This window comes from Dromaius novaehollandiae, chromosome 7 (genome assembly GCF_036370855.1).
Source record: "Dromaius novaehollandiae isolate bDroNov1 chromosome 7, bDroNov1.hap1, whole genome shotgun sequence".
In the NCBI taxonomy this organism is placed as follows: domain Eukaryota; kingdom Metazoa; phylum Chordata; class Aves; order Casuariiformes; family Dromaiidae; genus Dromaius; species Dromaius novaehollandiae.
In genome coordinates, this window is record NC_088104.1 from 40,875,529 (window position 1) to 40,901,936 (window position 26,408).

The following is a 26,408-nucleotide window of genomic DNA, read 5'->3' on the forward strand; positions in this document are numbered from 1 at the left end:
GTTGCTCCAGAGTAAGGACAGTGCTGTAACTTGTTGGTAAAGAGCGGGAGGAGCCGTGCCACTTCATGGGTGACTTTCTCGCCATAGCCGCTATTAGATGGAAGAAAGAAACCCAGCAAAACAGCTCATGACTTCAGGGGTGGTGGTGGTGGGGTTTGCTTTGAAAAAACATTTTTCACCACATAGGGATGCCTGTGCCGCAGATCCTTCACAAACTTTTAGCGCAGGCTCTCCTAGCGCCGTCCTCTCTGCGTCCGCGGCTCCTGAAGACCCCGGGCTTCGTAGTGCTTCTCTTGGCAATCCCCTGGATCAGGCTCGGGCAGCCTGTTGCAGCTCTAGGCAATCCTGTCCCTCGCAGCACTATTTCTTTACATTGGCCAGGTATTCTCGTGTGCGTTACTTACTTTTTTATTCAGTGCATTCAGTCGTTAGAGGCACCGTGTCTCCATTAAATGCCACATGCACGTTTTTCCCAAATCTGTTTCAAGGGCATTCACCAGTTCACAAATCCCTTCTGAAAACGCTGGCCAAAGGCATTTATCAAGCAGCTTAACTCATTCCCTTCATTCAAAACACACGTTCGGCATTCAGGAAAACAATTCCAGGTAACTTTAAGCAATACAGCTTGCTATACTAATACAAAGTAAGCTCACTGCACCACTAGCTTTCATGTACTAACAGCTTGGAGTGCAGCAGGCTTCTTTCACATCATTTACTTTTCCTCCATCTTCAGGTTCAAGAGCTTGGGAAAAACTATGCTTTAAAATAAATGCCTTTTGTTAATATATTTTTCTTTCAATTCTAGGTAAGTAAAGAAATTCTTTCCTGACTAGAGAGACTTGAACTGCAGGAGAAGCAACCTCCACGTACACTGAACAAAAACGGCTTGCGGGACTTGCTGGCTGTCTACATTCACCTCTGCTTTCAATGTTCTTTCCAACCGAGAGATCTGTAACTGCTGTTAAAACGCAACGTTGCAAGCACTTCAAGCGTGCTCCGCCTAGAAGGAGCACTCACAAAATTGTTTAGTTATTTGTGGCTTTTTATCTCAAAGACCAGCTTCTGCCCCGGCTTTGCCCTGGTGGCACCTTGTCGCAGCAAATGTGCTCTGCGCCGAGCCCACCTGTCTGCGGAGGCCCTGCACTCGGGTCTCCAAATGCACGTTCAAAATGTTAATTGAACTTCAAGTAATAACCTCAGTGAAAGGTTATAATTTAACAAACTCTGCAATAATAAATGTCTTCAGCATATACTTTCTGGAATGCCATTTTCTCCGTAGGTAGTTTCCAATTTAGAGGCACACCAGAAATGATATGCTAGCTATTCTGAAAGTTGGCTTTAAGCATGAATTAGTCACTCTCCTCTTTTCCTTTCACCAGCAGACACAAATATACTGCTGTTCTTCTGGCTTTCTTTACAGCAAAATCCTGCCTCGTTGAAAAAGCAGAAAAGGCCTTGCAGGAGAGTAAGCCTGGACCAAACGCAGTCCTCTCACATGTGACCAGGCACTGAGGGCTAGGATTTCGATTTCTCTATTTCATGTGTACTTGTCTCCTGTCACAGCAAGGAATCCACTGGTCTAAAGGAAGGATTCCATGTAGTTATAGCTGCGTTCAGCTCTGCTGATGCTTTGTGTGACGCCCGGGAAGGGGGCTCCACCCGCCACCCTGCTCTGCCCCCGACTCCCTGCTTTAGCGAGTGTGTCTTCCCAATGGCACCAAGTGAGCACGGGCCCTGCATCACCGTCTCTTCTGGACGGCCCAGTTCAAAACATTGGTGTGCAGATGTGTAGCATTTTAGATGACTTAATCATCACAAAAACCAGAGCTGGTGGAAGGGTGGGACCTTAGCCTGAGATTGCAAGGAGGGGAAGTACCCTGGTTTTCATAAGTATCACATAATTCCTTCAGAGCTCAGTCCCTGATGGTTTGACCCAAGTATAAATTTCCAGATAAGCCACTACGTGTAAAAATGATCCTTTCAAATATTGCAACTACTAGTACACAAAATGAATTACTGTGCTCTGTGAAGAATTACAAGGCCGCTACCGAACACTAAATCAGTGGGTTGGCTGCCCTTCAGACCTCATCTGCAGCTGCCGCAAGCGGCTGTGCACAGTTGCACCGACAGCCCTTGCAACCAAGTGCAAACACTGACTGTTAATACTCAGCGAAGAACTACGCTTAACACTTACCTGTACAAGATGCCAGGCAAATATTCACTAATGCATTTCTCAGAAACACCCTATAAAAGTATACAGTGTGTATGCTGAAATGGATGTTTGTATATCTACATGGCTGATTTTCTCCACCACCAATTACAAAAAAGTAGAGGGCATTTGGCTTTAAATTAGACTGGCATAGAGATGTTTTTGCTAAACTAAGTTTGTACCGAATTGTCCCCATTCCTGTGTATTTTAAAGGAGGATCCTTTTAAAAACCGTACTGCCTTCCTGTGCTGTTTTTAGCTGAACTCTTTTTGCTAGGGTGCAAAAATCTCAAGGCAGAACACGGTCCAGCCAACTTCCAACCATCGGGGCCAAAGGGGTAGCAGGTTAATGTAAATAAAGCAACTCACAAAGGGAGTGTAACAGAGCAAAAGAAAGGAGAAAAAAATAAAAGGGAGAAAGGATATGGAGCCAAGACTCACCGAGATCAGCTGAATACCCACCATACAGAGATGGGTATGTCAAATACAGCTATGCTGCTTCCAAACACATCTGCTCCCTGGTAAGGTCAACCACAACCTGGATTATCTGTACCCGGAGAGCTGAGAGCTGACTTCCCAAGCAACCGCGCGACTGGCCGGTCTGGTTTCTGTTCCTTTAATTAAAATGCAAAGCGCTGGCTAATGGTAAACATTTAATTAGATTTGTGTCTACGTTTCAATGTTAATAAAGCACATGAAAAATACATGAAGAACCAGCTAATTGGGGGCTCTCCAGAAGGAGCTGTAAATGAGCAGTTATAATACAATTGGGGTGGGCTTCCTCAGGGATCATTGCAGGGCTGATGCTTTTTAACATTCCAGCCAAAGGTTTGGGATTTGTTATAAAATCCCAGGCAATAAAACATAGAGATGACAGAAAAACTGTCAGGAACTGACAGGAAAATCAGCAAATTACGGTGAAGAGCAGCCAGTATTAGAGAGTCAACCAGGCTAGCTGGTAAGCTGGAGCCACTCGGACCAAATTTCTTCAAAAGCAAAGCTTCAGACCAGCACCAGGACAGCAGGAAGAGGACTGGAGCCCCGCGCAAGCCCAGCCCGTGGCCCCAGACCCCGGCCACGTGGTCCCTCTCCTCGCGAGCCCAGCTGGGCTGCGTCTGCTCCTGAGGCTCAAAACCAGTTTGGAAGATGGGCTTTGGTTAGGAAGCTCAAAGCAAGGAAATGGATGACGTTTTGGGGCCTTTGCATACAGGGAATCAGATCTGATGGTGTCTCAAGGCTTCTTTTGCCCTTAAAATACGAAACAATAAGCAAAAAGAGGGAAGACATTTTAAAGTTAATTCTTTCTCTTTAATACACCCTGGATTAATGAATATGTACATGGCTAAAGACTAAGTCTTTGTTTCCTGTGCACCATGTAACAATGTAGGAGTACTTCTGCATAGCTCAGAAACTGCGTGGTTTTACACTATTGGGGCAATTAGATATAAAGTGATGACAGAACAGTACTGAGTTATGAATAGCAAGTAACCAAAGCTGTTCTGCTTGAAAGAAATCTTGCCAAAATTCCAGCTTTTTTCACAGCTACCAGGGGCTCAATCCAAAAGCCAGTTCTAGCCAAGGGAAAATTTTCCAAAAATCTCAAAGCACTTCAGAATCTGAACAGAAATTCCAATTCAGGATGATACTTAAAGCATGCCTACTTTTCACAGGTTTCGGTTGAAGCTGGGCATGTGTTGACATGCAGTGCAGCATTTTTCCTGAACAGCTTGTTATAAAGCAGTATTTTTTTTAATGGGAAAATGAAAAGTAATCTTTTAATCTTTATTAGCCAAAGAGCTACCAACTCCATCATGAATACGCATCCATATAGTTTCAGTATTTCTAAAATGCATTATTGATTTATTTGAATCTATGCTATTAGCTATGCACAATGACCTCAACTCAATAATTCAAGCCCTTCAGGCTGTTCCATGAAACAAAATCTCCAAGTAAAGCTCAGCTGAAAATTCTGATTTAAGACTACAGTCCTTGTCAAAACCTGCCACGGAGCTCACTTGGTATGCCGGCGTTCTAGTATCGTTCCTGCTAACAGCCAAATCAAGGGGGTCATTAAGGACACTAAGGACACAGATCAAAGCACCCTAGTTCTCAGAAGTGCTGAACCTCTCCTAAAGCTGATGAGAGAGGAGGAGTTCCACCAGTCTAGAGCAGTTTTAAGCACGAACCCTAATCCTTATCTGCTTCTGGTGCCACCGCTGAGAACTGCACCGTGTTCAGGTAGTTCCTCTGCCAAAGGGCAGCCCTCTACCTCCTAAATTAAAGGACTAAATCCAACAGCTGGATGTGCTAACAGATGAACACGCTCTTGCAAAGCATGGCTCTAACAGAATGACAAAGACATGTTTGCTTGAATTCATGGATTACTTCAGGGAGGAGAGAAGAGAGATTTTCAGAGTTGCAGAAGTGAATTCAGTAGTACAAACCTAATGGGAAAACTCTGCTCCGTAAGTAAAGCATTTTTGATATTCCCACTGTTAGGTGTCCAGCTTAAAGACCTCAGGTTGAAAACACTGCTTTCAGGTAAATGAAAGAGAAAGCTACTTTCAAATTAAAATTGATATAAAAAGCTTCAGCTACAAGATACTGGTATGGGAAGGCACTACAAACAGTAAATGCTATTATCATTTCACTGTACAAGTCAAACTGCCAGGCACAGAGATACCTGTCCTCCGAGAACTGAAGTATGTGTGGTCCCTGATATAACATTTGTTTATTCCATTTCAGCAGTCACACCGAGCTTTACGCTGGCAGCCACCAGCTGTATTCATCTTAACGGTAACACTGTGTAATTCAAAGGCCTCTCATATGAGTTTTCCTGCATGCATCTGATCACAACACAAAGCAACGCGTAGAAAGCATTTCCTAAAAAAGGAGAAGTGGTGTTTAAGATTCACGTCTGCGGTATTTCTATCATCATGGTGGCTAAGACGCTACAGCTTTTTCACCTGGCTTCTTAACATTGAGGTGACAATGAAAGCCTGCACAGAAGGGAATCAAAAAAGCATTACCGCCCGCCTTCACCGGCCAGATTCAACTCTGTCTAGCACTGATGTAAATGAAGGTAACACCACAGAGCCGGCAGGTCCGAGATACGAAACAAGCACAGAGGCAGGGGACTGATATTACCTCAAAGCATCTTCATTTCACTCCACCCTTTTGTCCTCCTCCTCTGCCAACTGCCTTGGAGCTGCAGGGAGGGTTGTGAGGGAAATTATCCCCAAAGTGGGACCACCGCCAGCTGCTCTGTTTGGCCAGGAAAGAGCAGCATGGGGAGCCTGAGGGTTGGCTACTGAACGGGGGATGAGCAACGAGGAGCGCGACTGAGCTCCGAGCACACGCACGGTGGTGCCCCGTGGCTCCTGGTAGGACTCTGTGTTGACGTCTACCTGCTGGGGTCCGCTCTGGCCTTGTCAAAGAGCCGGCAAGCGTGCAGAAGGGTTGCTCCTTGGCTCTTGTCTGAAGGTGGGCTCCTCTTCTTTAAGACAGGCACAGACCGTAGGGGGAATTTCATGTCCACTCCTGAAGAAGGTTGGGAACAACACGAGGGATGCCAAAACACCTAACTGTGGTTTAGGTTTTAGGACATGCTCAAAGTATCAAGGATCTGATTCTAACCCTCATTGCAACGAGCGTCCTCTGGTACCCCTAACAGCCTCTCCCAGGGAAGACTACTGTCAAGGTTGCAGTGGAACAGCCCTACCGGTTTCTGGGACATAAGCTACTCCTCCACTGCTGCCAGCCGCAGTGAAACAGGCTACATAGGCTGATGCATCTACCCAGGTGTGACAGTCTTACATCGTCACATGTTTATGTGGGCGTTCCTGAATTAGTACTAGCACTGACTTTGTTGAGCTTGACGCAGAGGATTTTGCTGGTTTACATTCACAGATTGACACAGCCTCTCTGACTGACTGTCTCCCCCTCCTGTAAAGGTTTTTAGATTAGCAGCTAGAAATTCTCATTCTTTTCAAGATCTTCTGATACACAAAGTCCCAAAGGGTCTTCCTCGACCTCTCTTGCACTTAGCTTATTCTCAGTAATGCCAAATAGCGTGAACTTGCTCAGTTCCAATGGACCTAGCCAAGATTTGCATTCGATAGAGGCACTTGACTTCAGGCAATGTAATACATTTAGGTAAAATAAATAGGAAAAATTTATCCTGGATCCAAAAAAGCATGACTCACAATCTACCATGAAACCTCTGTAGAAAAGCACCAAAGACTTTGTGATACACTAAGCATCATTTGCAACAGTGGAAAATCAGCTAGGCTTCGCCTGGCTAGCAGACACATTGCTTAGTTGAATATGAAAAGTGACAGGAGCCAAATTTGAGAAGCATATACAAGCGTATACCTTATTTAATCATACTCTATACAGTTTTCCATTCAAAGGTTATAACTTAAAGTTCATTTCTCCAAGTACTTTCAGTATCAGTACGAATACATTGTCTTAATTGTTTTTTAAACTACCACATTTGTAAATGTGCAATGCATGCACTTTCTCCTATCTCTTGACAGGTAAGTAATAAGGTTCCCTCATTCCTTTGAGGGATTTTTTCGGAAGCCTTTATATACACATATAGGTATGTATATGCATCTATATATAATGTAAGTGTGTGTGTGTGTGAAGGCTATTTAATTTTAAGTATTTTTAAACAGTGATTCCTGCACCTGAACGTTGAACAAGATTTCAGCAAGTTCTAAGAAGCTGTCATTTTTCTCAGCTGTTCCCTAAAGCCTCAACACCTTTGCTAAATCATTTTAGCCATTTCTTGACTTTCTGTATAATAGGGTCTAGATTCTTAGCTAAGTAAGTTGTGAAGACAGAAATGGTTTGGATCAGCTAATTTTATCGAGAATTTCACAGGACTCACAAATAGCACTGAGATGGAATCCAATTTCTTGGCGAAGGAGACTTGTGTTTATGAAATTAAAGAGAGGCCAGCTAGGTTGTATTCAATCCCAAATAGGCAAAAAAGAGTAAAACTCGTGTAGATATCTTCATGAAGCTGCCATATCACAGAAGTTTCAATCATCACTGAAGTAACACTGTTTAGATTTGCATCCAGGTTTACTAAACACTAACAGTACAACTTGTAACATTCCTTCCCTATGTTTCAAAGCACTTCAAAAGGAATGAAAAAAACCTAAGAAAACAGGGCTTAGGTACATATATTCTTTCATCCTGGCCTAGGAAGCAACATTCGCTTGCATTAACTTCAGGTCGTGATTCCAGAAGTACTCAGCATTCATCTTGCTCTGATCCCACTGGAGTCACCGGTAAAATCTTCACTACTTCAGAAAGATAGTATTGATGCTGGCTGCTTTTTTAAAAGAGCTTATTGCCTTAGTATTGCAGAAGCATTTGTCTGGAAGAACTGTCAAAGGTTAAGGGGAAAAAAAAACCCAGTAACAGAACAAAACAACTACCGGGTCTTTTTCTTGTTGAAATCATCATTGATAAAAGGGTGCAGGCATCCCCTAATCTTCAAAGGTTTTATCTGCTTAGAACTGATAACTCGCCAGTGATGCTTTATTTTTTTTTAACATGCAAATAACATAGCTGGCTGCACGGTAGCTGCGCAGAGCTTCGAGCCAGGAGGCAGAGGAGCCGAGCCGCAGCCGGGGAGCGGGCAGGCGGCGGGGCAGCGGGGCTCGGCGGGCTCCCGGGAAGCTGCCTCCCAAGGAGCTGCTCCCTTTCGTAGGGCAGCAGGCGAGACACACAGACACAAGCCAGCCTTATGCAAAACCTATTATACCACGGAGCACAGCGGTAAAAATGGTTTGTCCCTTACGAATTGTGGGGACAAATGGTCTTTACCCAGAGTTTTAATTTTCATTCTGTATTACTAACTTACAGCTGAAGGATTGAAGTTATTGCTTGGCTGCTGTAGAAGCTGAAGAGGCAGAAGGTCATTTATACATCCTTGAGGTATGACTTCGGACATGCTAAACTGATACCCAGCATATCCAGAGCAATATGCGTACTGCGGTGGTGCTGCTGCCATCAGATCCTGCCTAAACTTGAATTTCAGTGCTGATACATCCTGAGGACACTGTTTAATAGCACGGCATTCATTCTGAATGCACTTGCCTATTTCATGGAATATTCTGCCTAAACACTTCGTCTCACTGCCACCACCATTCACTAAAATCTTCATTCATTACTGCTGTGTGAATTATCCAAATACTACTGAAAGTGAATAACCCTAGGGAAGGGAACTAGAGAAATGGATCAAACTGTTCAATCAAAGCATACAGGTACTCCAAGTTTGAAAAATGGAGCATTAAAAAAGAGAGAACATGATGAGAACAGAGAAACACTGGGTGTATTGAAGACATCCCCCTCACACACATACAAATTCTTTCCTGATAAATATATTCAGGACAAGAGGATAACTGTTTCTTTGAGGTTCATTTGTCATCTGAAGTCAAAATATCCCTGAGCCTGTAAAACAATTACTGCAGCAGCTAATCCTGATGCCTTGGACGAAAATTGTGAGTCAAGGCACGGCCCAATGAGCAGGAACAACCGCAACCCAAACAGTACCGGCCGCCCTTCCCCAGCACGGTCTTTAGCAATGAACAGAAAAAAGAAGAAATGTAAGAGAGAAAATAGAGGAGACAAAATTCAGAAAATGTATGATGCTCACAAATATCCTCTACAGACAAAGTGTTTTTAAGATTAGCCTGAGTGTTCCTACAAGCAACCCACCAAATAAAAAAAAAGTGCATTGTAAGGCGAGAATTGACAAATACCATTCTCCGTAAGAGAGGATCAGGGGAATAACTGCGGCCATGTTCATGCTGTGCTGATGACAACGCTAGGAAGAAAAGTGGTACTTACAGCCCGAGCTGCCATTCATCGGGACCAAGGTGAAGTTGGAGGCCCAGGGGTTGCGCACGATATCCTGCCAATGAATGGTGTCTGCGAAGCACAGAAATTTGTTCTGGCCAACATACACGCCGCCATTCAGTATCTCTGCAGCAAAGGACAAGAGAAGACACTTGTAAGACTTGAGACGCAGAGCCGACACAATCTGTTGCTGCTTTGCCTACCGGGGAGAGAGAGAGGGCATGAAACTTCAGGGCAAAAACTCTCACCGCAAGCTCACCTAACGCTCTGCAAATTGGAGGGCAAGCAGCTTACAGCATTTGTAAACAGCAAACCATTTATTTACACAGAAGAAACCTGATGAAGATAGCCGTGGATTACAGTGTCTTCACACCAGACAAGGGGATCTGACAGGTGCTAGATGAGTTATTGGGTTAATCTGTTGTTCCAGTGTAATCCAGTACCTGACTGTACTGTTATTTATGGGTAAAATACCTTTCAAGACTGTATTGACTTTAAAAACACAAGCAATCAATCACACTATGCTGTATTTCATTAACACGTATGAACATTAAAAACATATTCAATAAACTGATGTGTTTCCCGGGGGTAAGAATTTTCCAATCCGGCAGTAAATAAGAGGGCTCCAGTTGTCCCAAGGCCTGCAAAAGCATTTCTTTCCCATCACATCGCACTGCCGTACAAGCTATATATTCTAATCTCTTCTGCAGGGGCTCGCGCGTCTTTTTTAGATCAATGAATCACTATCAACCTTCAAATTTTCCTAAAGCTCCTTCAGACTCCCTTTATATCAAGCTTAGTCACAAATATTGTAAAAAATTCAATAAAGAGACCATGTTCTTTCATGTATTCGACATACAGTAACAGAGAAAAGAGATCAGATTTGTGCCGTGAACTGTTCTGCTCAAGTTCCCCCTTCCCATGTGCTATGATCCAAACCCACCACCAAAGTGCCCGGCTGCGAGCTGTCGGTCTGAGCAAAGTGCTTTCAGAGCAGGCGGTCGTCCTCCTTATACTCCCCAACCGAAAATCTGCAGGCCGTGACACTTTATCAGGGAAGGTTTGGGGGAAATTTCAAAACTTTGGTAAGTTCAGAAAGCTACTAGTGTCGAATCACTCCTTTATGCCAGTGCACATGTTTATATTGGTTACTTTAACAAAAATGGCTTGTTTCCCTATCTCTACAGACTTGATTTGGCAAATCTCAACATTAAAATGATCTCATGGTTGTTGGAAGGACCATCAGGGTTTCCTTTGGAGTGGTGACTTCTTCTTACCCTCTAAACTCCTGTTAAATTTCACCATTTCTCTCTCTTGCTTCTTAACCCGACTCTGGTATTTCCAAAGCCATGTGACTTTCCTTAAAGTTAACAGGAGCTATGCAGCAAAAACCCCATGCACCACTTAGTGTCACAGATTCAAGCCTCAGCAAAGAAATTTTGAAGGTTAGTTACTAACGGCACCTTAGGATGACATTAAGTGGTGCTGTACAGCCAGAAGTGTCATCCTTCTTAAAGAGACATTAAGAGTAAATCTCTGTTATTGTGGCAATGATTAAGGTTGTTTGATAGTCTTCCTCTCCAAAGATAACCTTTAAAAGCTGCAGTGGGATTGCAAACGTTGACAAACAGCAAGAATGAACTACTGCATTTTTCTCTTAAAATATTAGAGCTTACAGACCACAGCACATGAAGAAGGTAGCTCCCATTTAAGGAGCATATTAAATAAAGGATTATCTGTAAATACATTTTTGTATCATATTAATCAGTTCAGAGTATTAATATCTATTTCTTAGAAACCTCTGGTTTAAAAGCTTGGCTTTTCATTGAAAAGGGGCTTAAAAATGAAAACAATAACAGTAAAGAGTCCAGATTAGAGGCACAGCAATGATCCGTCTCTGTGATATTCTTATGATCCCTGAAAAAACCCATACAGCAGCTGTTAGCAATTCTGCTCTGGGGAAAAAGTGGGACTTACAAGAACACTTGAAATCATGATTAGTCACCATTTCTCTATTTTGTCCCAGCTATACAGGATTAGCTAATCCGCTATGGCCCGAATTTTGATTAAAAATAAAGTCTAACAAGCCATGAAAAACTGAAAAATCTACATTCAGAGCTTTTTAAACACTTATACATTGTTCCAAACAGTGCCACTATCAGTTTGTACATCTGAACACCTGCCGCTAGCATAATTTATTTTTTTAGAGCATTCACTCTTGACAATACCTATCAAATTTTCTTCTTTCCCTCAGGAACTTTGATGCATTCTTGTATATCAGGCAGCATCTCACTCTACGAGTCATTCCACTAGTTTCAATTTGTGGAGAAAGACATTTTTCAGCTGAAAAGTAAACAGAATCTGGCCTCTCGTTACTGTCAGGATAAAAACCTGCCAGCTTGCACTGTGATTTACTAGAAGCAAACACAGAAAATGCTCTAACTGCCCGAATCAGTGAATAATAAGCATTGCACTCCCTGTCCTGCCCAGAACTTGATGTAGTATCTTGATTTGCCCCCAACTGTAGCATTTTTCACAGGGGACCTGGTTAAAGTTTACCAGTCTAGTAATGACTACCGGCCTAGTCATGCACTGAGGCCTGAATAGTATCAATAATATCAGTAATAACATCAAGGCTGGGCTTTTACAGATGATAAAATACAAGTTGAGTTTAAAGCTGAGTGTCATCTTTAAAGTGCATTTGCGTGACTTCTCCTTTTCTGTTGAATCCACATTCATTCCCCTTCTGGCTTGCCTTTCTAACTTGCTATTTTGCTTTCCCTTATGCTTTTCCTCGGCAGGCGTAAATCTGCAGAGCTCTGTTGGCTTCACTGAGCTAACAAACCCGAGAGCATTTTGCACTTCTCTGCCCTCTCGTACCGAGAACAATGCTTGGAAAGACCTAATAAACCCCGTTACATGTTAAGCAAATGAAGCACAAATGTAATCAATATACAATAGAGCTACCGGATAATGAACTCATCATCATAAACTCATCATCTCATTTTAATTTACAGCACTGAAAGTGAGAGATAAAGTTAAACAATAAACAGGAGGAGAAAGGCAGAGATTTCTGACTATGCGAGTGAGTTAGCAAAGGAAGCCAGGCAGAAATGAGCTTGCTTTTCCTCGGTGCAACACCTGAAGACATTTTTGCAGCCATCTTTCAGAGACTGGGGTAGGAAACGAAGTGAGAAGTTCCCTAGTTCCTACCAAAAAAAGCACCATTCACAGCGGAATGCATTTGAAACATCCTTCTGGGGGACACGTGTTGGTCTTCCGAAAGACAGCACCGCCGCCCAGGACAGCCGGCAGAGCATCGGCTCGATCCGCTGCTGCCGCACTGGGAGCAAATGTTCCCGTTGGGCTTCCACGCTAGTCAAGGACACAGAGCTACCAAAGGGGATTTTGAAGCACGAGTCCCATTGGCTTTCACTGGGAAAATAGTTCCTAAAGGTGTCGGATGATTTTGGAAGCCTTCCTATAAGCTCCTGATAGTCCCACTTGAGCGAGCATCCCCATCCCTGTTTTGGCAGAAACACCAGTCTTCTGAGCAAAGGAGCCGCTCTTTGGCTGCTTCACATGAAGTGCACGCAAATCTTATCATCCGCCTTAGGAGAACTTCTTTACTGGCTTAAAAGCAGTATAATTCTGTCATCCAAGTTATACGCAAATAAAGCACCACATGCACTCGCCGCTGACTTCTGCTGTTATTTTGCTTATTGTGCGGAGAGCTGCCATAAAACCGTAAAACACAAGTACCTTATGCCTTCCATGACGTGCCATGGGAGATAAATAGGTACATCACAGATGGTTTATACTGAGTCTGATAGGTTCAAGAAGTGGCCACACTCATAACAATCATTCTAATGTAATGAAGAGTTTGACCAGAGGCATTGAAAGCTTAAGATCACTGTAGATAAGGCAAAAGGACACTAGCTTTACATATCTATTGCTTGTTTAGACTGTAGATGGAAAGCACTTTTCTGCATGCATCTGTTAAAAGGGCATTTTCTTCAGCTGGCTTTGTCTTGGGTACAGGGTAATCCCTCATGGTCTATGCTATCCAATTTCTAACGTGGATTAAGTTGGCAAGACATGTTCACGCTCTGCAATGTAGCCTGAAGTGCAAATAGCTTGTGTGTGTTGATAGGCAGTGGGTGTCGCGGCTTTAAAGTCGGCAGAGAAAGGGGAAGGAGGCGGTCAGGGAAAGCTGTTCGAAACATTCACTGCAACCGCCTCAAAAACAAAACGGAAGACATCTTACACCTCCTAAGGTGATTCTGTGCTAACTAAACAGCTGTCTTTTACGCCATATCAGGTAAGGCGTACTCTGCGCATTCATGTTATAGAACGCATCTTGCTGATACCTGACCTTAATTTTCAAGGTCAGCCTTCATTTGAGCTGATACAACTTCGTATGCTGACATTGCTGCAGCCTCCCCATCATCGCCCAGATGACGGGGATCTGTTGTCAGATACTGTATCACTCTCAAAACACTGTCATATTTCACTCAAGCTGCTGCATGCATTATCTCAAAGTGGCTTTGGCCTGGAAATTTCCTGCCAAACCAAGTCTTCGGAGCTCTTAGCACAGTAGATTGCTGATGACCCACTGGGAAAGCACTTCAGGTTCATCATTAATAAGTTATGTCTTAAAGGGTAATGAGAACTGGGTGCTTTAGGAGACAATAGCTCATCCATCATCAATCAAGATCTGAAGTTTTTATACAGATGATTTAAGAAGAGTTGGACTGTGTAAAATTGAAATGTCACATTTGTATTGGGAGATGGGGGGAGTCTGATAATGAAAATGAGAGCTTTAACCTTCTCCATTTCAGCTCAGTGACCATACTCTAAAGCTCATGGAGGTGGAATCTGTGTACCAGCTAGGAGCCACAGACAGCCTTCGATCTCAATTACACCATTTCGAGTAAAGATTATTTGGGTCATTAGCTGGAAGTCAGTCTCAAGGCTTGATGGTAACAGCAAGATATTCTTTATTTCTATCAAAAGCGTTCAGTGTTATGTGCCGGCTGTGGGTCTCTACTTCCAACTGCTCAATAACTAAGAAAACCGTACTGTAGCACTCAAGCATAGATCTTTAAAATCTAGCTACCGATTTTAGTGCATAAATAAGAATGGAGCCCTTTTGGTTACCCTTCACTGAGCTTGACGGGTACCTTTTCATCATGTCACCACAAATGCTGTGAGGATGGATGCACAGAGTCCTTGTGACTCCTTTAACTACCCCACTGAACAACAACAGGCTCTGGTCAGCCCTGTCTTTAGGAATCGCCCCAAAGCAAATATCTGCTTCACAAACAAGTCCAGCCATATTAACCAGCTCAAGGAAGACATTTGCACTGTATCTGCTCAGAGTATTCCTATCTCTGTATGCGACCTGAATGATTCCTTCTCACAGTCACATTAAAATAAAGGCATCAGATCATTTAGCAAGTTACTCTTTGAAAGGAAACAACACTGCAAATTATCCCCCCCTTCCCAGTAAACACGCCAGATGTACAGACATGTTCCACGACTACCCCGTTCTCAGGGAACTGCAAATCAGCGTGTAACTCGGTGCCAGGCTGTTGGGCCCCGTTTTGGCTTGTGCCCTAAGCAGCTACCGAGACAAGCAGGCACACGAAATGCAGCCACAGGGCTCCAAAGGGTGCAAGGCATGGGCAAAATCATCCAAAATACTGTGGAAGACTATAGGAATGGCTAAATGAAAAGAGCAACACCAAAACCCTCACCCACCTGAAAGGGCAGAAAACAACTGGATATCAACTCAGGTTAAGACACGCTTATTTTCTCAAGAAACAGCAGTGTCCCAGGATAGAAATGTTTTACTATATGCACCCTACGAAGGCTTGTGCTAAGGCAAATGGTATCTCTCCATAATCCCCCTAGACTGATTTGCCTTAGTGGCTGCCCCACTTAACGCATTTTGCGAGAATTACAGCAGGTCCCATCTATTTAGATCTTCTGCAACATCCATGTTTAAACTTAAGCCACGTTTAGGCCCATGTTTAAACTTAAGCATATGACTAATCTTACTGATTTCAACAGGAATTACCATTAGACATCTTGCTGGATGGAGGCTTCTTAACAGGACCAGAAGGGCCCAGTTCAGTTCCGACAGATTGGCCAGTCCTGCCTCCTGCCACGGCAGCCACCTCGCTCTCCATAAACGCCCTCTGCGTTACTGTCTTTTCCCAGGCCGACCCAAGGGCTGAGTTCGGAGCCTCCTGTTAATCACTCTGTGGCCCAGTGCGAGAAGACGGCTGGGAGCAATAACAGCTCATAAGCACGTTGTGAGACAGAGGTCATCAACATGCACAAAACACCTAAATGGAAGGTGATATCAAAGTCTATTATCCTCCGTCTAACAGCTATCCACATCCATATCACGTCCCTTACTTACATCTCTCTGTTCTCCAGCCAGTCTGAAGTACAGCTGGCAAAATCATCTCCTTCACTTCTATTCCGGACAAGTTGTCCTGCTCCTGCAGTCTCTGCTCTGCTTTGATAACTGGTGGATAAAAAGACGCACGGATTCCAACCAACGCTATTTTCCTTAATCACGCACCTGACATCAGTATCATAGCGCCCTTGACGTTAATTAACAACAGGGTCGACATAAAGCTGTATGATCGCCCTCAACTCCGGCGTTTCCTTTGCAGATGTTACCTGCACAAGTACCAGTAGCTATTTATGATGTTACCCAGCTCATTTGTTTCTGTTCCCATCACTAGGTCTTGAAAGCTGTTTAACCCTGTTGACTTTGCAGGTGAGGAGCTTTCATGTAATATGTTGACTCTGTTACAGGGATAATAATTTTCAGGAGGGGATGATAATTGCCTCACTTCTTTATCCAGTCATATTCTCACCCTGATGTTAGCAGCCAAGGGCTTGATTTACTCTTCTCTTAATACAATTTTGGGGGACGACAGGTAGATAACAGGTATAAAACACAACATTGTTAACAACTCACACGGCTCCTTGCGGGTGTCACCAAATCACGGGCAGTGACCGAAAAGGGCCTGGGGGTCCTCGTGGATGGCGAGATGAGCACGAGCCCGCAGCACACCCATGCAGCGTGAAGGGCAACCGCGCTGGGCTGCGGCGGCAGGAGCGCAGTGGGCAGCGGGACGGAGGTGAGCATTTCCATCTACTGGGCAGTCGCGAAGCTGCATCTGAAGCACCGTGTCCCGTTCTGGGCTTGCCAGGGCGTGAGAGTTGTCGGCAAACTGGAGGGGCCAGTTGAGGGCCACTAAAGTGGCTCGGAGGCTGCAGGACTTTTCGTGGGAGGAGAGGGAAGGGACCTGGGCTCGGGCAGCCTGGAGAAGGCTGGGGGGGGCACCTGACTGCAGACTGCCTCCACCTAAAGCAGGCTTGTAGGGGAAGACCCAGCCTGGCTCTGCTCACAAGTGCACAGCAAGAGGACAAGCAGCATCAGGCACAAGCTGCCACGAGGGAAACTCATTAGACACCAGGAAAAAATTCTGTGTAGGAGTGGTTAAACGCAGGGGCAGATGGACCAGCAAAGTGGCGCAATCTCTATCTCTGGAGATTTTGAGCATTCAGCTGGAAAAGCAATGAGTAACCTGATTCATGCTTGAAGTTTGTGCTGCTCTGAGCACAAGGCTGGACCAGATGACCTCCACAGAACCCCTTCAACCTAAATTATTTTGGGATTATTAATTCTGGGATTATTAATCATCAATACTACAACACCCTTTACAACATTCCACAAACAACCATTTCTCTAAATCTTAACAAAAGCACACATCATTTTTAGCTTTTATCAAACTGATAAAAAGGCATCTGATGATGCAAAACACCCAACAGAAAAAGAGCATGTATTTAAAAGCATGTCACGTGTATGTGCATAAAGTGGTGCTACAGCATTTGAAATACAGAACCTATGTCACTGTCCCTTGTTCCATACAGAGGGGACATCTGGACTCACAAACATTACAGCTTTCAGTCTGAAAGAACTGTTGCCCTTTCAATCTTCTGATTTCTGTTAGCAAAAAGAAAAATGTATTCATTTAAGTCACCGAAATGAATCACTGATGAGTTTCAAATCACTGTCTATGGAGAGCATGACACATCACTAGCTCACCCCAGCAGACACGCTCCTGCGCTCAGCGAGAGTGGCAACACTCCAGCAGGCAGAAATGAACAGTCATTTCATTTCCGAGAGCCGTGGTTTAACACCCAGGTAACAGAGTGCTACCTGACGGGATACGCGCACCGGCAGCAGCTGCGGCGCGCTCAGGACGGGGCGAGCAGGCTCTGCTGCGCACTGGTACGTGCCTCCTCTGCCGCTCCTCCGATGGCACCTGACTGCTTGACAGTTCTTACCTTTCAGATGTTCAGGAAACCGTAGCTCTAAGTATGTGGATTTCAACAAAGAAACACGGCTGCGGGCATCTGATTACTCAAAAGTTACTTAAGCCTGCTGAATCCCAAATAAATCATCGCCCTTCTTCCCTGGTCTTACCCTCCGGCAGAAAGCCAGCAGGAGATGCAGCCATGGAGAGCAAGTCCTGCTGGACACCAGTCTCCCTGGCGTCTCCCAGCGGCCTCGGTGGGCTCCAGAAAGCCCGGAGGCTCTGACAGATACCCCAGTGCTAGCAGTGATTTCTGCTGTCTGGTGACCATCAATGAGCATCCCGCAGGGCACGATCTGGTGTACCAACCCAAAGGAGCTATGCCAACGCTTCCCTGGCAGCCCTTTACGGCACTGCCACCACCTCCTGTGTTGAGCATCCTGCAAATCCGTTCAGGGAAGACCGAACAGACCCCAGCGTCGCCTCGTCCGCTTTCCACCCCAGAGACCAAGGCCCTTCCTCCCGAAGGGCTGCCCGTGCCCCAGGGCTACGCAGCGGCAGCGTGCCTTCACCTGCCGGACTGACCAGCCCCTAGCAAGGCGCAGCGACAACTCACAACCAAGCAACCCTTCCGGCCGCACCATGTCGGTCCCACGGTCCTTCCTCCTCGTAGCTTCTCCGGAGCTCATGCTGTGGCTGAAGCATTGCTCCCAATGAATGGCTGCTCCCTCTGCAGAGGGGCACCGTGTTTATTTGCCAGCCCTACACCAGGGAGCACGAGTGGCTTCCCGCACAGTTTGCTAGTGCCTGCGGGATGTTTGCGGTGGCTGCAGATTCACCCACAAACTCTCCAGAGAGCCACCAGCCAAGACTTCCCGGGAGTAAGACTGCAGACTGATCCTCCAACAGTCCTCCTCCACCTAGCACCAGCCCTATCACTCAGAGTCAGGGTGTGCAATAGTGGGACTTAAACCCTACTGTCCTACTGCTCCGAGGGGGACTCATCCCACCTCCTTCCTTCCCCTTTCTCAAGGGCAGGCAGCCGACAAGCAAGAGAGCCGGAAGAAACACGGGGCAGCTGTGGAGAAGGCATCCTCTTCTGGGGCAGGAAAAGTGCTAGCTGGTGCTCAGAGCCATCTAACAGATACGAGCCCTGTTGAGCCCAACTGAACCCTTCAGGAGACCAGCTATCTGGCTGAGTACTAGCTTTCATTTCCTATCATCTATGTCCACCAAATACGAAGAACAGCCCTCAGAGCACCCATTCTAGTTCCCTGAACTTTCTACAAAGTTCTCTCCTCACAGGACGTTTACATCACTCCTCCGCCCAGGATAAGGATATGTATTTTGACTGATTCACTTCTGTGTTACCAAGACAGACACAAGCATTTTAAATGCCTCCCCTTGGCAGGACATTTGCTGTATATTTTGATCAAACCTGTAATGTTTCATGTCTGCTAGTGGCAGCTCTCAATTTATCTCTCCCATCTGCTGAGACCTGCAACTGTGAGACTACAGTGTCCCTGTTCTTCTGGCATCAGCTCTTTATAAGAGGCATCTTGCGAGTAAATGTTGCATGACAGTCTGCCTGCCATTCCTGCACCCTTTCCAAGGGGGTTTTTCACTTGCAAGCCGAACGGCAGTATAAACAGAAAGCTCAGCAGGGCGAGGGGCATCTGCAGGCTGCAGGGTTTCCCTGTAGCATCCCCAGGAGCTTCAGCTCCGGCATTACTTGGTGCTATATTTTTTAATTATTTTCATACAACCACTGACAAATTCAAGAAGCTTGCTTTCTATCCTGAGCACATCTGCCATGGCGCACTTGGCAAAAAGACTGATGGCCTTCTGTTTTGCAGCATAAGTGCCTCAAGTACATCCTGATTGGCATCAACATGCAGAAATTCCTCGGCCCTTTGAAAAAAAAAAACAGTTGAGATCTGGATCTAGTGTAATTTCCTCCATTTTCTGAAAGGCTGTAAAAATTATCAGCTTCGGAGAACCCTTCTCTTTCAAAACTGTCATAATGTAGCTGGGAATAATCCTGGACGAGTGCCCAGAGCCGAGTCCAGCTGCACTCGGCGTTTCAGCACAAGCGTTTGCATGCGGGCTGGTAATTGGCATGCACCGCGTTTCATGCCAGCTACAGCGATTGCATAACCCAGCTAATCTTTTTTCTGGGCTCGAAAGAGCGCCCTGTGTCCACCGAGCTTAAAATTTCTATATGGGAGCTGTGCAGGCAGGCTGTCATGCTTCTGCTCCACGCTGTTAGGCTCCGCCGAGGTACGATGCCGACTCCTGGAAGAGGGATGCTGATAGAAATCTGGCGCAGGAGGGAAGTGCCCAAGCCTTGCCCAGGACCGAAACTGTGAAGGACGCACTGAAAATCCTCCTCCCATGGAGAGGACTGTGAAGTGACTCCTCTTTGGTGTGTACAAGCCCTAAGGACCTCGGACCGCATGTACTCTAGCCTTGCTGCAGCTGGGGACAAGCAGATAGCTTTAAAAAAGTCTGGAAACTGAGGAAAATGAATGCTAAGCGTGGCAGTCAGTGATGCCCCCTTTGTATGTTAACAATTTGGATAATGCCTGAGCTTCAAGTGCCCTAACTTACCTTTTTCCCCTTATACTTCCATAATTGTTAAGCGGTCGTTGTCATTCCTACCTCTGGCTTTGGTACGCGTGCTACACGCGGGTTTGACGCTGCCGAGACGTCAGAGGGCCGCGGGGCATCCCTGCGGAAACGCAGCCATCCGGGCCTGCGAGCAGCTCTCCCTCCCCGCAGCGCCCGGCGCGCACGCGGTGTTCAACCCAGCTGGCCCCCTCCCAGGCTCCTGACCGGAATTAAGCCCATGCTCTCTGCATCTCTGATAAGGCGACAGAGAAACAGGGGCAACAACTAAAGTGGCTGTGTATGGGGAAAAAATCCAGGCAATTTGGCCAGTTAGGCCAATTCTCCTCAAACTATTAACCTCAAACCACATCCTCAGGTAAGACAAATTAGCACATTTTAATTCAAGCCAATATAAACACTGTGAGCAGAAGGAGCTAGGGCAATAGGTGACAAGGTATTAAGAACTACTCCATGCAGGGTTACTCCATTCACTTAAATTTAAGGCTACTGTCTCCTTCCTCAAGTGTTCTCCAGTTCCCTTGCCTACTCTTAAACAAGAGCCCGTCTCATCTCCCACCAATCCTAATTTTACAAATGCCTCATCCTACATGTCTAGCTTGTTAAAAGCCACAATGAAAACATCCTCCTTTTTTCTTTCCATCAGTATTTGAACTGCAACCCACGTGGCCCCGAGCATTCGGACAAAACAGCTATTCCCGCCCACACAAATGACCCGCACTGAACCTGGTCTGCTCCCGGTTACGATGCAGCAGATCAGGAGTGACCCCGTGGCCAGGAGCGACACGGCCGTGAAGCTGCAGCGAGATCCGAAGCTCCGCGATCAGAGGACGCGCTGGCACACGTTAGTCTCCCCCCACGTCGTTGCTGCCCTGCTCCCAGGCAACGCGGGCAGCTACGCGGGTTGCCCTCGGGCCCACGTCTGCGAGCAGAACACGCCCCGCGCGGGGACAAGGGGCCTGTTGGCTTGCAGCACTGGGCCGCCCTGCGCCTAGACCAGCCCAAACGCTTTCTGTCTGCAGGCAGCGAAAGTGCACAGTTTGTCCTTGTCCGCATGCTGCCTAAACTGCAGCTGGCACTGATTAATGATACCCATTTCAAGGAGATTATTTTTAATAATGTAGGCAACATGAGGGAGAGTGAGTGCCTAGAGCCACCAGCTCTGTCATACTAACCATTATCTTTAGCACTAGGAACAAGTCCTCGTAGTTTTTTGCTGGCGTTTCCCGAATAAACACACCGAAGTGAGGGAGAGCACAGGAACAGACCGTGCGCTGAGGGCTAGCGGACTGGCTGGGGGCAAAACAAAAAAGCTTGTTTTCCTGGCACCAGCGCTTGGCTCGGTACTGCTCAAGCCTGAATTTCTGCGCTCTGTACTGCCTGCATTTAGCTTTGCAGCTTTGCTTACCGTGGCCTTTTAAGGGCAATGCATCTCAGGCACAATTTATAAATAAATAAATTACCACAGGAAATATCCTGAGCGATAATTGCTCTCTCAGTCCACTGACCGCTGTGTCCCAAAACTGAATGAATATTGGTACAGGGACACGCATATTCACCCAGTCAAATAAAGGGGAAAAATACATTCTTCTGAGTTGTTATATTTCCTCATTTAATAGCTTTTCTCCCTCCTGAGCTTCAAAAGTTCTGGCTGAAATTGCACGCAAAGTCAACGTAAGGCTGCAGAAGTTATATACCTGGCTATTCCTGGCTTTCAAAGGCTACAAAACATCTGTTGGTTGGCAAGAGCGATTAATTAGCAAAATTGAAAAGACGGTTCCTTTTTACAAAGGCTTGGATGGAGCAGAGGAGGGGGAGACAACTCCGCGGAAGTCAAACCCTGTGAAGGCCTGCAAGCTGTGTGCCTCTGGGCAAATTCCCAAGCTGAAAACTCAGTGAATTTAATGGTTTTTAATTCCACAGGATTTCTAATTACAGCCATGAGAAGGTAATGAGATGTGATATAAATGTTTAAATAAAAATAAATAAAATAAAAAGCCTGTCAAATTTAGCGGGCAGCCTCTCCCAGCCGCCGCCGGGATTGCCTTGCCAGCCTTGCCGCTAGGGCTTCCAGGCGAGCTCCCACCGCCGGCACCCCGGCACACTTCCAGGCTGCCGCGCTCCGCCGCAGACCGGGACACCACGATCCCAGCTGGGGCCTCCCAGGCCTGAGCGTGGCGTGTGCAAAATCTATCCTAGGGTTTTAAGCCTGGTCATTCTTTCCAGTGTCTTCCAGTTTTTAATGTACTCAGGAGCTCTTCCTTCCCTTGTTCCCCTGTTTCGCAACATTTGAGAATTCAGTTCTTGGAAAAGGATCCTGGTGACAGCCCAAGGGTGTGTGTCAGATACAAGCTTCTGCAAACCACTTGCAGGGAACCAGCAAACCATCCCCCGATGCAGTGACCATCTCTTTAGACGCAAGCCCCCGCGGAGGAATCCCATGGGGAGCACAGCTCGAGGCGCAACGGGATGGCACATCGCCGGCCATCCTGCCAACAGAACAAAAATACGTCTGCGTCTCGGAGCAACTGCCAGGACCGCCTAAGTCCTTCTGCCTTCGGGGCTCGTACAGAATAGGCGGAAACAGTTTCAAGTGCCATAGCATGAAATTCAACGTTGGTCTTCTGGGCAGTACTGTCAAAGTACAAATCACAGCCTGCACATTAACGAAACCTTTCCTTGCAAATAAAAAGAGAGGAAATTCATAAAAGCATGTAACATGCAATAACCACGGATGTTGCACCAGAGTAAGAGATGCCACGTGCGCTGGCCGAGGCGTCTGAGTGCTTTCTGGAAAGCGCCCTGCTGGCACACATGCATTTTGGAAAGATGCAATTCACAGACGAATTTGAGCAACATCCATTTAAAACCGTACTTGTATAATGGACTTAGTTATAGGTTTGGGGGCTTGGGGCTTTTTTTGGCTTTTTAAGTCTTCTTGTTGTGCATGCGAGTAAAGTTTTCCCACCACTGACCGCTTTCCCACCAGTCACCTGTCTCAACATCCTCCCAACGTAAGCACCGTTCGGTAGCTCAGCAAAGCTCCCGCAGAGGCTCTGCACGGGTCCGTGTGCGCCGCCGCCTCTCGTCTGCAGCTGTTAGAGGGCTGTTTGCTTCGCATGCAAATGCTGCCCGGTGCTTCCCAGCGCAGTTTGAGATTGGAAAGATCGGGAAAAGGAATTTCTGCAAACAACGAGCAATATTCTTCCTCTCCCTTCCCCAAAGAAATAACGGGGCAAGAGGAGAGGAAGCAAGTTCTTCATGGTGCCTCCTTCCTCATGCCCAGCACGGCAACCGCAGCAGAGAGAGTGCGAACGAGGAATAACATCACCCTCACCATATCCACCTCCGCTGTCCACGTGCTTTGCGTGAGCTTGTCTCTGAGGACATAGGCTGGACGCTTGGGGAAGCAGGAGTTGGCCAGAGGAAGGACTTGGATAACATGAGCTCAGCCCAGGTTCACCTCCCTCTCCTAGGCCTGCGAAGCCCCCAGCTCCACCTGAGCTATCTCCAGCCTTGTCCCCCCCATAAGGTGAACAGAGGAGAAAGGGTCCCTGCCTGCCTGCCAGCCCTTGTCACGAGAGGGACAAAGCACTCGGGGCTCCAGGGGAAGTCCGAGATCTCTAGGTTCGCAGGTTTACTGCTCCGGGATGCCAGATACAGCCACCACTCCGACCGCGCTGGGGAGACACGGCCACCGGGGCTGAGGCCCCTCTTTCACCTCCCAGCCGTTACCTACTTCTGATTTACAGGGCAGACAACTTCCGTCTGAACAAGTTTGACCCTGAACTTCCTGCTCGCAGCCGCCTAAGTCGGATCCAGACACGATAGCTGCTGGTTCAGCAGAGGAACCCAGCTGCCACGGGGCCAGGTGTCCCCCGGCACAGCGCGGGCCGCTCCGGATACTAACAACTTAGTTCAGCAGGCTGAACTAAGCTGAACTAATCAGCTAAGCAAAACCCTACGGTACTGACTGCAGCTGCGGGTGAGAAGGGAGGAGGAGAAGAGCACCACAGGTCACGTACACAGGAGAACACCCAGAACACCCTTAGGATGACGAAACAGCCACCTTTAACTACAAATTTAGTACCTTTTTTCTTTGGTGATTTTGATTCACTTCCAGGAATCATCAGCCTTTCCCAGCATACGAAATGCTTCTTGCCAGACAAAAACAAACAGGACACTAAAAATGCCTCAAGGATGAAAAAAATTCAGATGTTTCTGTTCTACAGTAAGTCACAGGGTTACTGTGCATTTTCCTTTTAAACACACAACTCAGTTGTATGCTTACTTCGTTAATTAAACCAAAGATTTATTAAAATTGTAGTTTAAAAATGTAATAAAGAAGAAGCCACTACAGGCAAAGGCATTTCCCTCGGTATAGCTGCTTCAGAAGGCTACCAGTGAGCTATGGGCATGGATACCATATTGACTGCAACCCAGAAAATGATAAAACAACATCCCACCGATGTGGGGACTCTTTTCTTATCAGCAGCATTTGTCACTACTGCCACATAATACAGAGCTATGCTCCTCACACGTAAATTCACGGATGGAGGTTTTTTCCGTTGAGGTGCTCCCTCCACTGTATTATCACTTCGGTAATAACCATCTCCAAAATTCATTCAGTGTGGGTATCTGGGACGCAGGGAAATGGGAGGAGAGGGCACCCTATACATAAGGGATGCAGAAAGCATGCTGTTCTTTACCTTAGATTTTTTTCCAGTAACTTCAAACCGCTCATTAAATACCCAATGCTTTTTGCCTGACCGAGCAAGACGCTGAACTGAAAAGAAACGCCGAGGAGAAACAGTGCCAGCCTGCACCGAGAGCCCCTACGCGCTCCCGGCTGCGCGGGGGCACGACGAGCGCCTGCTCCGAACAAATGCATCGCCAGGCGCTTCCAAAGGACCTGCCGGGCTAGACAGGGGGTACGGCAAACACAGGATTTGGAAAAATACGTAAGAAACAGAGAAGGAGTCTCTAACTTTTAACCTCACTGTATATTCGTGGAAGGACGTACTGACTTCAGGCATTTCTGTTTTTTCCTTGAGCCACTACGCAATTAACCTTGTGCTTATGACTCAGTGAACTGCAGAAATGTCCTGCATGTGTGTCAGTACCTTCCTAAATAAAATACATCCAATGCTCTTAAATGGTACTGTATTAACAACAGTGGAAACCAAAGCCTGGCCTAATCGGAAAATTACTACGGTAAATATTTAGGACTAGGCATCGTTCTTGTGTTGCTACTAAACAGTGCTAATATGTAAGAGAAAAAACTTGTATTGAACCTTATTCATTCCCCTGCATGAAAAATTAACTTTTAAGCTTAGAGTTTCCTCACTCTCAAATGCAAAGGTTTCTCAAAGACATGTTTTGCTGTAGGCTCCCAAATGTCTCCATTCGTTTACTGGGATTGCTTGTGCAAGTAAATTCCTGCTCAACAGAAACACAGAAAGTCTCACAGAAAGCCAGGGAAAAGAGTTAGTGCATCAGTTTAAGTACCAGTTTAAACCACAAAAGATCCATGAAACTGCCCTGAAATGTCTCTGACTGCCTATTTCTGCTCAGGGGAGCTTCAGCCACTCCACCAAAGACAGGCTTAACGAGGGCAATGGCGCGATTAGCATGTCCTGGCTAAAACTGATCTGCAAAAAAATTTGTCATGTTACTTTGACTGAAAGATAAAATGATCTTAGAAAAAGCTGTACAGTGCTATACCACAAGACTACATCCCGGTAATAAATTATTCCAAGTCATAGTTACATCAAAGACTAATCTTACCTGTTCTTGATCCACTGGGTCCTACAGCTATTTGCACAGCTAAAGAACAACATCCTCTGACCATTTTGAATGTCCTTTAAAGAATTTTGATGTAAAGAAAATATAAAATAAACCTGGGTGATTTAAGAATATTTCTACCCATAAGTTTTTATTTCCTGAAATGCATCAGTGCCTACAGGTAAGCATTATTAATATATTATTTATTATTGTAGAGCAGACTTAAGCTGTTCACTTAAAGGTCAATAAAATGCACCTAGGCAAATAAAAATACCACAAACTCATGTCATTTTTTAAATAATTGAGGCCTTTAGGAAAACAAATTTATACCCAAATAACTGTCATTCCTGAGCTGTTTCTTAGCCAAGATAACTTAGTGACTCAGCTCCCAGACTGGCAATTAGAAACTGGCAAAATCCTTGATTGATACAATAACAGTACTTAAATTAATGAAGCAGATAACGCCTATAATCAAGGAGAAAAACCTAGAAAGGATCTAGGTAGCATGTTATTACACCACAAAGGAGCTGATTTGTTTTGATTCCCCAGGAACGTCAGTATGTTTAC

At 45.8% G+C, this 26,408-nt stretch overlaps 1 protein-coding gene across 4 annotated transcripts in view; it reads right to left on the bottom strand.

Annotated features, from left to right (window-relative positions):
- Nucleotides 1-26,408, bottom strand: part of ERBB4 (erb-b2 receptor tyrosine kinase 4) — a 574,745-nt gene that overhangs the window by 206,580 nt on the left and 341,757 nt on the right. For all 4 annotated transcript variants that reach the window (XM_064515342.1, XM_064515340.1, XM_064515343.1 and 1 more), the window contains exon 4: nt 9,076-9,210. In XM_064515342.1, the coding sequence (XP_064371412.1) occupies nt 9,076-9,210 (135 nt within the window). The remainder of the gene's footprint in view (nt 1-9,075; nt 9,211-26,408) is intronic.